Raw genomic sequence first — 14,186 nt, 5'->3', positions numbered from 1 at the left:
CATACATGTTTACATTTAAAGACGATTTAACAAGATTTGTGTTTGCGATTCCGGTTAGTTCACAAACAACTGCATCTGCAAAGAAAGTATTGAATCATATTTTCTCTATTTTTGGTCCTCCTGAATACCTGCATATGGATAATGGTTCAGTGTTCACATCTTATGAATTCAAGAGTTTTTCTTAAGGAGTGGAATGTTGAAAGCAGTTATACACCTATTCATAGACCACAAGCTAATCCTGTGAAACGTGCTCATAGAACTTTAAAACCTCCATTGCTAAAAACTGCTGAAACGAAAAAACAGTGGGATGTTGTGCTTCCTAAAATTGTAGCAGCCCATAATGCGGTGACAAATAGAACAACAGGTATTCCTCCATATTATGCTATGTTTGGAAGATCGAGTCCAGTTTTCCAAATGAGTTCTGGCCAGGATAGTAACTTTCTTGATGGGGAAGAGGAACAGGGTTTAAGAGAAATCTGGAACTGTTGTCGAGAGAAACAATTAACTAGAAAACATCTAACCATGGAAAAATCAAGTAAAGGTGTTAAGCGTGATTTCACTGTTGGTCAGTGTGTTGCTGTTAAAATACTGACTGGTCTGAAGTTTAAGAAACAACACTTTAGAACTGGTTCCACTGTATCAAAAGTGTATGGTGATTTTCTGTGTGTAACTAATATGGAACGACATCATCGTGAGTCTGTGATAGTCAGCAAAGACTTGGTCATCCTTGATACAACATCTTAGGGGGAAAGGAATGTGGGACTTAACAAGTCAATCGACGAAGAACACTCGTCATTGTCCGTGAACATTCGTCATTGTTCGGTGTTGTGAGCATTCGTTGTACTTCGGTATGATTCGTATCGTGTTATGTGCGCGCGCATGTCTCGTGGTTCTCGTGTTTCCTGTATCGTGTGGATCAGCTGGTCACTTGTTAAATGTTTGTCTGTAAAGTAAAGTTGTGTTAATGTTGTTCGTTGTTCGTGTTCTTCTGACCTAATAAAGATGGTGGCTCACACCAACACTCCCGGGCAGTAGGCTACACCAATAAAAAGTATTTAATCTATTTGCCAAAATATAAGAGGTCACATACTATTTAAGAAATGATATGGATGTTGTTGTTTTTTATTAGTAACCCTCGTTTTTGATGAAAATCGCAGTTCCATTTTTGGTGGGACCTTGCACTGTTTTGTTTTGTTTTTTGTCTGATGTGAATAATACATAAAAACTCTACAGGAAATAAAAGTGTATTTATTTATTTATTCACAGTGGTACTATTACTTGCACAAATAATCAATGTCACTAATTATTAACAGTCAGTTAAAAAATGTGTTTTGTTTAACCCCACCACTAAAGAATATTGATTTATTAATCAACGGCTGTTGGACGTCAACCATTTTCTAACTCTGACATGTTGTGTTAGAGAGGAAACCCGCTATATTTTTCAATTAGTAGCATGGAGTCTTTCATATGCATCATCCCACAGACAGGATAGCACATACCACGGCCTTTAATATGACAGTCGTAGTGCTCTGGCAGCAACACGAAATAGCCCTGTGAGCGCACCGACGGGAATCGACCCTACTACAAATCAAAGCCGCTGCTGTTTTTACTAAATAAATATTTGACGTCCGACTTTGACACGGAACTCTCTTATTTGCGGGCGGTACGTAGCCCAGTGATAAAACGCGCTTGATGCGCGGTCGGTTTGGGATCGATCCACATCGGTGGGCCCATTGGGTTATTTATCTCTCCAGACAGTGCACGACGACTGGTATATCAAAAGCCGTGGTATGTGCTATCCTGTATGTGGGAGTGTGCATATAAAACATCCCTTGCTACTGATGGACAAAATGTAGCGGGTTTCCTCTCTAATACTATATGTCAAAATTACGGAAAATTTGATATCCGGTAGCCGAGGATTAATAAATCACTGCACTCTAGTGGTGTCGTTAAACAAAACAAACTCTGTTTCGGTACATTGCAACCTACAGTTTTAACACTTCCACGAGTTGTAGCAATTGAGCTATTCATGGTCCACAGCCCCGGGACGTATATTCACTTGATTGCGGACTGGTTTACAGTATTGTTGAAATAATGTGATCCAATCGGTAATAACAACTAGCTAGTGGACATTTTCCAAGCTCAGTTGCTAGAGTTCTTATAAAGTCTTACACAGAGAGCTCCTGGATCGAATCCCATCAATAGATGATACATTTATCTCTTCCAGAAATATTACATTTTATATTAAGATCAGCTAATGACTATCAATATCACGTGTGTGTTTATGCGTCAGTGCGTGCATATGAGACTGAGTAACATATATCTTAAAATAAATAAATAGATAGATAGATAGATAGATAAATAAATAAATAAATACATAATAAATACCTCTTCTCCACCCCCACCCCCCCCCCCCTCCCCAATAAGAAGACACCACCCCAACCCAAAACAACAACAATAAACCATAACCAACATCCGCGAATGTGTTTACCTTGCGATTCTACAGCCTGAAGAACAGAATATACAACCACAATGTAAATGATAACTTGAAGAGGCGACATTTTAGGCAGATTCTCAGTTCTGGTCTGTTTTATCAACCAGGAAGATTTATTTTATTATAACAATAGTCTGCTGTATCGCAGTATTTTGATGTGAAAGAGGATACGAGTCAAGTGTACACTTTATTCATCTAAACATGACATTTTCTGCATCACGATGTACGAGGCGCCAGAGGCAGATCTATGAATATTCAGGTGTGTGTGTGGGGGGGGGGGGGGGGGGGGGGGGGCCTGATGGGTTTAAAGACGAGCACTTGATAGTGTTATCAAAGATAACTATACAAACTATTATGTGTTTATTTGTTTATTGGCTGAATTAGCCATGGCTTAATTTAAGTTTACCACCTGAAAATAGGGCAAATGGGCAACCCAAATATAAATAAATGACACAAATAGATAAATACATATGCAAAAGAAATAATACATTGAAAATTGTAAATATGTGAAAATTATGTTTGCTGAAATTCAGCAACAGTGCACACTGGAACCAGATGTACACATGTCGCAAATATGCAAATAAATCATCGGTGAAAATCCAATTCAAATAAAATCCAAATAAATAAATAAACGGTACTGTTGTTGAGCGAGAAACTGCCACATGGCGAGATCTAGCGTCAGCATACGGATCTCAGCCACCACCAACAGAACCACGCCGTGGCCAATTGTATATATGCCATGTCAGCCAGCGGCTACCCACAAAACTGCAATGGACCGACTTCTCCACTTGAATGACATACATTATCAGTGGTAGTTACAAAGCACTGAAAAAACGTGCAGTTGTTACCAGGAGAAGATAAATGAACCTGGTCGGGGAAAATAAATAAGAATTTGATGGTATAATATCAAGGCATTTTATGTATCCACCCAAACGATTTAATTATGCAGCTTAATGGCTATTTAACCTAATTCTGACTTTCTCAAGTACATCAAACCTCAATTTCATAAAAATCAATGAAATATGTTCTGTGTATCTTTCGACCACCAAATAAATAATGATATAAATAATTTATCAGTTTCCTTTTGTTAATGAAATTTAAATAGTCATTCTATATATGAAGAAACAAGGCACATAATGAACAGCCTATTGGCAAACTTTGATATCCACCTTGCCTGTCAAAGTACCAAACTAATTATCATTTTAATTGCTGTATCAAATGTGTAATAATTAACGGAACCTTAGTCTGGGTAAATGAAATAATTTAGGCTAGATCCCGAGTTTATAGACGTAAGATAGAAGTGTACACCAACCAACCGAAACTGTATTTACGTGCTTAAATCGACTGAATGCAATAGGTGTCTGTAGATAAGATTTAAAGGATACACTATTGGCAATATGTTTGCAAATTCATTATGGTGACGTATCTAGTACAGTAAACTAGTGAAGTTCCAGTGATCGGTTATAATCGAAAACTGATCGGTTTGGCTTTACCAATGTGATGATAGATTATAAAATTCATAATCGATTGTCGCGGAAAATGTTAAATAATTGTTCTTACATTTCAGACGATGGAACTGATGCAAATACAAATCCCAACATGACAGTAACACAGACCGGATAAACTGATCTGCTATTCTCTGTTTTAATGGTGAAGAAATACATTTCTCAGCACTTCATTTAACCGTTATACAAGTGTTGAACAATACTTTCCGCTCTGGACTGACCCAGTTACATGTAGTTGCGTATACTTTTCTTATACATTCATCAACACGTTATCAGTGTGTATTGGTTTAACCAATATGTTACAATGCAGATACTTCTGCTTATAAAAGGAGGGAACGGACAAGTTCATAACATACTATCATGTTTGATGTGTGTCGTTTTACATATAAGATTTGTTTACAATTGCATGTTTACACATTTGTAAATATTGACTTATTGAGGCCCCACTTTTCACATCCATCGTTTAATATTGTGTAGGTGTCATCTTTCTGTGATATCAAACCTATAGGAGATAGCTTAAATGTGTAATGGGAGATCAACAATTGGCTCACCAATGGTAACTCTACATATATATATATATATATATATATATATATATATATATATATATATTAACACTTTTTTGCAATGATGCTACTTCACAAGTGTGGACAAATAATAGATTACTACAATTAGTTGAGTTGCGGTGCGAGTAGAATCTAGCTGGTGTAAATAGAAGTATTTCTCTCACAAATAACCAGGTAGTCTATATCGCTATTGATATCAATGTATGCCTGTTGAAAGGAATGGTATACTCTGTGGTTACAAGACGGCATTTTGTAAAGGTGACGGAAAACGTAATGCCACCCGATCTGAATTACATTTATAATAGATCTGTTTTCCTGATACCAAGTCTATTCGGGCAAAAATTGTCTGGTCATTCGGGCAAGGATGTCAGATGACGTCACATGTCATTCTGGCAAGTTCAGTTCTGACCTCCCCCCCCCCCCCCCCACCACCACCAAACAATGTGCCCGTAAACCTATGCATAAACAGATGATTACCTGAACAGTTTAGGTATTTGTTATAACGAACTGGTTTGGAGCAGGTGTCAGAGTTGTTAAAAGTATAATATTTCAAATACTTGCATGTATAAATCTAACCCTGCAATGCAGTTTCTGTTGTCAATAAAGAATCATAGAATATATGTAAACACCGTATATATAAGTATATACTACCCAACACTATGTTGGTACCGTTTACTTTTTGAAGCTGAGATGTTAGAAAATACAAACATATACATATGAAATTCCATCCCAATCAATACTGATCTCTTAGCCTTACCGTACGCGTATAGTTTACAGTTCATGAATACTACAATGATAAACAGCAGTAGTCCTATACAGACTAACAAAGACAATAATGCATTTCTCCTGTGAACTATATCCTTTATTTTGCTGATGGTCACTTGGTCTGCATCACCAAGGGCCTATCCCTTAAACTTATATTTTTGTCTTCAAGTAGCCTACATTTAGATAAGAATACAGTTAGATCGATAAAGTTACCATTAGTTTATGCCTGATACACGGACTCTCACATTATCCAAAACACTGGCTACGTGATATAGATTCCACATCATCATTTATGCATAATCTAAGAGATATACTGTTTAAATATGTTTACTGTGCACGTCGACAATACGAAGCGGTCACGATAGGGAATATAAAACGGCCTTGCTTATATATAGGTTAGTTATTTTTATTATTATAATGATAATGTCGTACCGTCATACAATTTCGATCGGCAAGTTTTCGATACTTCGTGACTCGTAGAAACTGACATAAAATGGAGGACGATGAATTAGCATTTGGTGCTATAACTGGTTCAGACGCAAGCTAAAATGAACTCTGAACACACGTGCTTCTTTTTGCGCACACATTTCACAAGTGCAGCCTGATTTTGTTCATGAATATTCATGACCAGTCTTAAACGAGTACAAACCTAACAAACATATTTTCCCTGATTTAATGTGTACCGCAGGAAAATGTCATTATTACAAATATCTAATGTCCGCAACTTTCAGTATTGTCTAGATTTAATCATGTGAGTGATCACACATTTAGCTGTGACGATTTCGTTGAACAGTCTTCATATAGTACATTGGATTTTCCAATCTTAAATGATAAAATAACACACCAGCAGCAAATCTGCAAACAATTTAAACGTAGAGGGATATAGGGTGGGAGGGTTTCATTTGTTTGCAAATATTCGACGAAAATTTTAAATAACTAACTTACGCCATACCTCGATATGACGTCACTTATAACAATGCGATGTAACGTCACAATTGATAATAAATTTGACAGAACACAAACCCTAATAATTTGTTATTTCAAGCTTCTGAATATGCATCTATTGCTAAGAGAGTCAATAAAACAATTTAAATGGCAAATAATTATATCGTTGTTACTTTGATAACTTCATTTAATAGAAAGATTAAATGTTATTTTATCAAGGAAGCAGTCACGACTTTTACTAAGACTCTGTCTTATGTAAAGATGCAATTTTTGATATGAGACGTGCATGCCTTTCGTGTCTAATTCGGATATGTGTGTGTGGGGGGGGGGGGGGGGGGGAGGGGTGCGTGGGAGAGTAGTCCATCGAGGGAGATCGATCCTGAAACCCATCACGCCTTAGACAAGTGCTCTATCATTTAGCTACATGCCATCCTGCTTCCTAATGTATGGAGTGGATGTGCTCTGACCACAAGAATGCAGGTTCCAATGTACCAACTGAATTGTTATTGCCGATAATGTCAACGTTTACTATAATTATGTTGTTTAGACCCTACGTCTTTTGCAAATGTTACGTTTAATTCATATTCAATACTTGTTTTCTTTACATACGCGTGAAAAAAACCTAAACCCCGATATATTTCATATACAGTGCATCATCTAAAATGCACGAAGTTGACTTATTTCCAGTTTACAAAAACCTCTGTAGGTTTTGAATTAGCTAAGGCTATTTGTACAACAAAAGCATCACTCCATAGGGTGTATACTACTAAATCAATTCCCATAGACGACAATAGTAACATATGTGGCTAAAATTCCTACCCACAGCGTATTAATCGACATAAATACCACGGATATAAATATTACTACCCTCACATTTAAAGTGAAAAACAAACAAATTGGAGGTCAAGCTGCTCCTTTATGAGATAACGGGTAGCGTCTATGACAACCCTAGTTCTGCACAAAATTTTAGGTTTTGTTTTTTACACGTACCCCATACATGTTTCAAGAAGAAGGCTACTTGACACAGTGGTACTAGATGAAATAAAAGTGCATACATTTTCTGCCCACATGAAACATTTTGTTTTTTACAACCAACACACTCGCATTTATCACCAATCACAGGACTTGTGGTGTTCACTTCCCTATCAAATGTTGTGTACTCCTCGACCTTTGACCCAGCATTTTATTTAGCCAGTAACATTGTGTAATACAGCTTTATCAAGAAAATAAAGTATCGACTTACTCCAATGGAGATAATCAAATCTGAAAAATGGTTCTGAATCTAGTATACACTTGAAATGCTCTTCAGGAGAGCAAACTGAGTGATTATTAAAAACAAAATGATCTGGATATCTAAATATATGTTTAACAAGCTTATTGTTATGCATAAATAAGAACATAAGACACAATAGTGACAACAAATTTAATTATGTCTTTTGTAAAGTAGTTCTTCAAATTTACTTAACATGTTCCATAAAACTACAGTTGTTTCTAAAATGCACCTTAGAACCCTATAAATATGTGAAAATGACAATAAAAGTCGAGTTCTCTACAAATTTGAGTTTTCAAAATTTCACACATGAACAATTAACTATATTAATGGAAACTAAAGACATTAACCCACTGTTGGCACATGCTATTTTTAATATAAAGGTAAATTGCTATTAAAATCTTCGTTCAGGTTGCCTATATATAATACCATATTACAGTGTAAAGGGACATTCCTGAGTTTGCTGCATTGTAAGATGTTTCCGACTAATAAAATATTTCTACGATTAAACTTACATATTACATATATTTTCTTGTTTAGAATATCAGTGTCTGTATATTAAATATGTTTCTGGTCATCTTAATATTTATAAGAAATCCAAACTGGATTTTGTCTTCAAATAATTTCGTACGTACGAAAAAACAATATTTTAGGAAATAAAATTAAATGTAACCTAGTACAAATATTAGAACGACCAGAAACGCGTTTAATATAGAGCCACTAATATGTTATGCACAAAAAATATATTTCATATGTAATTACAATCGTTAAAAAGTCTCTATTAGGCGATAACATCTTAAAAATTGCAGGAAACTCAGGAATGTCCCTTTAACAGCAGGTGTATATGACAAGTCAAATACCATGCAAAAGGTAATTATTGAAATCTTTACAGTATGAATTATAGGTCAAAACCAACTTTTCCTCAGTGCTAACTTTAATTCAAACTCCATTCAGAGCCATGTACAGTGATCATTGTCAAGGTCAAGGTCAGTGTGAACTTGCATGGTCCAGTGACGGCTAATTAATAAACCAGTATAGTTTAATTAAATAAAATGACAAAATCATAATATGTTTTATTATGCACTGAATATGTGCTATAGGGTGTATATTACCAAATCAAATCCCATAGACGACAATAGTAACACATGTAGCTAAACCTCCTACCTGCATCGTATCAATCGACATAAACGCCATGGATATAAATACTACCACCCCTCACCCTTAAAGTGAATCACAAAAAAGTGGGTGTCAAGCTGCTCATTTCTGAGATAACGGGTAGCGTCTATGACTACCCTAGTTCCGCACAAAATTTGAGTACCTTTTTTTACAGATACCCCATACATGTTCCAAGCACAAGGCTACTTGACACAGTGGTACTAGATGAAATAAAATTGCATACATTTTTAGCCCAGATGAAACTAATTTTTTTTACAACCAACACACTCACATTTATAACCAATCACAGGACTTGTGGTGTTCACTTCTCTATCAAAAGTTGGGTGCACCTCGAACTTTGACCCAGCCGGAAGTTATTTGGTTTAGTACTACCTATAGGGCAATAGACTTCTTGTTTTTTTTTAAATTTTCTTACGATACCGTGTACCGCTATATAATACCTTCTCGTATTTTCATAAACCGTGTTATGATATTAATTTTCGTAAACCTTGTTACGATACCGGGTATCGCTATATCGATTATTTTAAATATACAGATCTTTTAATCAGTCTTGTCATGATACCTACCGTGTTTCGCTAGATTGACCTTAATGAATCTTGTTACGATATCGTGTTTCGCTAGACTGATCTTAATCAATCTTGTTACGATACCGTGTTTCGCTAGACTGATCTTAATCAATCTTGTCATGATATGGGGTTTAGCTAGATTGATTTTCGTAAATATTGTCATGTACTGTGTTTCGCTTGATTGATTTTTATATATTATGTACCGATCGTGTTTTGCTATATTGGTGTTCATCAATTTTCTTATGATATCGTGTTTCCTTATATTGATGTTCATAAATTTTGATATGATATCCTGTTTCGTTATATTGATGTTCATTAATCTTGTTACGATATTCTGTTTCGCTATATTGATTTTCATAAATCGTGTTACGATATCCTATTTCGCTATATAGATTTTCATAAATCGTGTTACGATATCCTGTTCGCTATATTGAAATTTATAAATCTTGCCACAATACCGTGTTTTAATAGATTGATTTTCACAAATGTTGTTATATACCGTGTTTCCCTTGATTAGTTTTAATACTCTGTGTACCGATATCGTATTTCGTTATATTGATTTTCATAAATCTTGTTATGATATCGTGTTTCGTTATATTGATTTTCATAAATCTTGTTATGATATCGTGTTTCATTATATTGATTTTCATAAATCTTGTTATGATATCGTGTTTCGCTGTATTGATTTTCTTTCGCTATATCGATTTTCATAAATCTTGTTACGATATCACGGTTCGTTATATTAATTTTCATAAATATTGTTACGATAACCATGTTTCCTTATATTGATTTTCATATATATATATTTCTCACACACCCATTGGTGAGAACACCATGTGTTATTTTTTTTACAATACATAGTTGTTTACACACGTAAGTATGTTAACAAGTTGAAGACATACGACTGGCTGCTCCTAGGTGATGACCAGGTCACCAATGTCATACGTTCAATAAAAAAAACCAGCACGGTCGAAATCGATTACACTGTGACGTATAGTTAACCTGGTAATCATGTGTATAAGACGCGTAAGGCAGCTACAAGTGCAAAGGGTTGTAAATATCTTTTAGTCGATAAAAATGTTAAAATATGCTTAAAACTTGATTTTTGAGGATAACTGGAAGGCAACGCCTGAGGGATATATAAGAAATAGAATAATACATTCGTGTCCGTTAGATACCATTTATCTCACAACTCGTTGTTTAAAAACGTATCAAAGTCGCTTTCGCTCGTTAGATATATTTTAAAACAACTCGTGAAATAAATGTTATCTAACGGCCACTCGTGTATTTCTCTCTCTCTCTCTCTCTCTCTCTCTCTCTCTCTCTCTCTCTCTCTCTCTCTCTCTCTCTCTCTCTCTCTTTTGGATTTACATATATTACGTCCTTCTGAATGAAATACGTCATAAATGTGTTTGCTATTTGAACCCAGGTGTATTAAATTAATAAAGCATCTAGGCTGATATGTTTTTAAAACTATGATTTTATTTATTTCTATTTTCTCGACAGTAGGTATTATGTTTGTTATGCATGTTATATTACGAATATGTGTTCTTTTTAGGAAATCCGGACGTCTTTGGTACGCAGTTTCTGCTTACATTTCCTCGAATTCCTGGTCTAGTAACATATTACTACCTCTACCTGGATCTGAGCACAACGGCCGGAGGTGACGTCCAAGTGAACGTGACCACGCCCCTTCTGATGACGTCGATATACGATCAGTCGTATACATTTCAAAGAAACACCGGGTTACAAATAAATCTGCATCGAGATCTCGTCATCAGACAGAACGGCCTGTCCAATAAAACAGTCCTTGTGACGTCAGACAAAAGTATTTCCGCTTACGTCACGGGTACGAGTCTGGAACACGACAAATCTCTTGGAGGGTACCGAATTTTACCGGTGGACGTTCTAGGTAAGCACTACTTCGTGGCGACACTCTGTAAAACGGGTAAATGTCAGATGGTGGTCACAGCGGCCTATTCGAACACTGTCGTCAGAATCCGCCTCCGACTAGCCACGGCAAAAGCAACTGTCCAACACGACGGCGTTGGGTACAAACAAGGCGACACAATTCAAATACAACTCGCCAGGTACGAAAGTGTGCAGATTGTGTGTCAGGAAGATATGTCCGGTACAGAGGTGGAGGCCAACAAACGTATTGCCGTCTTCAGCGGCGGAGAGAAAACTGACTTTTCATTTCCAGTTTACGATCAGGTAATCGAACAGCTTATTCCAGTCTACGCTTTGGGCACCGAGTATATCGTGGTACAAGCTCCTAAGCGGGATGATTTCAATGATCTGATCATGATCGTAGCCACGGAAGATAACACAGCGGTCTCCGTTAGCTCCGGTTACTCTTCGATCTTTCTGCAATATTCTGGACAAGTGTCTCAATTCATAATCAATCAGGATGCGTTCATCAACAGCACCAAGCCAGTGATGGTGGTGCAGATTCTGGACAGTTGTTTCGCGAAATGCGACACGGCCATCATAGTAGTGCCGTCCACCACACAGTACATGAAGTATGACACACTCAGAATATCCACCATCCACACGGTGTTCATCACTGTCGTGACAGAGACAGCGTCCATCAACTTTGTGGAAAAGAATAACATTCCTATGGTCGATTGGCGTGTTCTGGTCAGCGATTCTAAGTGGAGTGTCACGAGTACGAACTTCACTGACGGAGTTCAAGACATCACCAGTAACAACGGGTATGGAACCATTGCGGGCTTCATCAGTACGGAAGATCTACTATTAAGTGCAACCGAGGCTTTTCCACTGGCATTCAACTTAAATATAATTAACCAGGTATGTATGTATGTATGTGTATGTTTGTGTGCGCGCGTATATGTATATTTCTCCCATTCCTGGCGTATTCCATGACGTCAGCCCATGCGGAATAAATCGGTCTTGCATGACCACGTGACTTATATGATCATTTGCGGTTTTATACTTTCAATATAAACCATTTTTGGGTACGATCTTTTCAATGATTATGATTATTTTATTCTAAGATAAAAAAAATGTAGGTTTTTCACGTTTTCCCAGAATGCTTGTTTTTGTATCTGTTGGATGGGAGAAAAATGATCCTCCATTATGTATCCATGTGGGACAGGGCTATTCCATCCTCGGGTACATAATATGATATCAGGGACTCGACAAGCCTCGTACCTGACAACAAATTATGTAGGGTGGAATAGTCCTGTCCCACATGAACACATATGAAGGATTATTTTAATATTAATTATAACAAATAAATCATGTTGTTTAGAATACCAATGTTTGTTTATTTAATGTGTTTCTGGTATTTTTTTCAGGAGCCAGATGTATACGTGATCATCTCATCTTTCATTTAGCTCAGGCCGATCTTGTAATTCTGTTATATTATAATTGTGTAAATCTACGTTTGTCATAATTGTCCACCCATTATCTCCGACCCTCCACTCAACCAATACTGTCTATTTCCGGCAGCTCATATTATTTCTTAGCAGGCCATATATTTTATTTCCTGATTCTAGCCCTAATATGTACAGTCTGTCAATAACACTCTGAACACAGCCAATTCTCTGCGCCCTGTTTCCCTTTGAAAAACCTTTTTTAAAGATGCCTAAGAAACAGAATACTACATCTGCATGTTTGAGATGATATTAATTTCGTTCAACAACTCGTAAGATAAATGGTATCAAACGGCCAAGCATATATTTGTCTATTTGTCCAATGTACAAATCTGTAACAGATATCCGTATTCAAAGCAACACAATACAATGTAAATAAATTGTAATTTTAATATTTTATTAAAATGTTATATTTGGCGAAAATAAGTTTAAATTGCTATAAACTCAAATTAGTCCCTTTAACGTATACTGCGATACGCACATTCCACCTTCCAACTTAGGTTAGATTAACAAGCACTAAGTCTTAATGGCGAGTGTTCACAGAACAAGAATAGGAAATCAGATCACAATTAACTATACAATTATTTTTATTTTAAAGTTGTGGTTCATCTTCAGTATGCCTAATGCCATTCATACATCTTCAATGGAACAAACGTATTTCGAATTTTTGTACAAAATCGGTTTTCAAAATGAGTCGAAATAGATTTGTTTAGTTGATATGTACCCAGTTGTGATTATAAAATGTTAGAATACGTCTACTCTGTTTTATTTATAAGTAAAATGTATTTGAGCGAATATGGGATGGATTGGATTGTTTTTGTCAGAACAATAATTTCTATTTGTGTTTATACCTAGAAAGAAGATAAATATTGTCAAACTTACTCGAAATATAACGTCCATCTCCAACCGAAAATAAGTGATCGTCGTTCAACATAGAGTTTGTAAAAACAAAAAATCAATAAAAAAACAACAAAAACAACAACAACAAAAACAACAACAACAACAACAAAAACTGTACAGTTCAGTTCATACACGTTGAATTGCCAAGCGACTAACACCGGAAGATTTAATCAATGGGCCACTAAGACCGGTTTGCAAGATGAACAAATCTCAAGTTGTCGTCGTGACTCGGAATGGAAAGCATTGTAGACCCAATGTGTTATTACAGAATGGGTATTAGTTTTATTATAATATGGGCATCTATTTTTATTACAAAAATGGGCCCAATTCTATCACAGAATGGGTCGCTTATTAATGCATATTTTAGTGTATTTTATATGTAGTAATATTATACCAACACATAAGCTCTTATTTACCACCGGCGATAACTACTTTGAGAAAAATATTAACACATTTGATACAAATATATATAATATATTATTCTGGAAACTATTTTCTGGCGCTTCTACAACCCAATTACACAAAAATGTACGAGAAAATTTTCCATATTTGCACAATCGAAATTTAGAAGATAAATGAGTCGTTCGTCAAACCAGAAATT

The 14,186-nt window shown here is 36.0% G+C and overlaps 1 protein-coding gene across 1 annotated transcript; it reads left to right on the top strand.

The window, feature by feature from the left end:
* The first annotated feature begins 414 nt into the window (after positions 1 to 414).
* On the top strand, positions 415 to 12,646 carry LOC121376098 (IgGFc-binding protein-like). Its single transcript, XM_041504255.1, has 3 exons — positions 415 to 565; positions 10,846 to 12,098; positions 12,608 to 12,646. The coding sequence occupies exons 1-3, from the start codon at positions 415 to 417 to the stop codon at positions 12,644 to 12,646; spliced, it is 1,443 nt and encodes a 480-aa protein (XP_041360189.1).
* The last annotated feature ends 1,540 nt before the right edge of the window (positions 12,647 to 14,186 follow it).

Source organism: Gigantopelta aegis, chromosome 1, assembly GCF_016097555.1.
Source record: "Gigantopelta aegis isolate Gae_Host chromosome 1, Gae_host_genome, whole genome shotgun sequence".
Lineage (NCBI taxonomy): Eukaryota > Metazoa > Mollusca > Gastropoda > Neomphalida > Peltospiridae > Gigantopelta > Gigantopelta aegis.
This window is presented reverse-complemented; position numbering and strand designations above follow the sequence as displayed.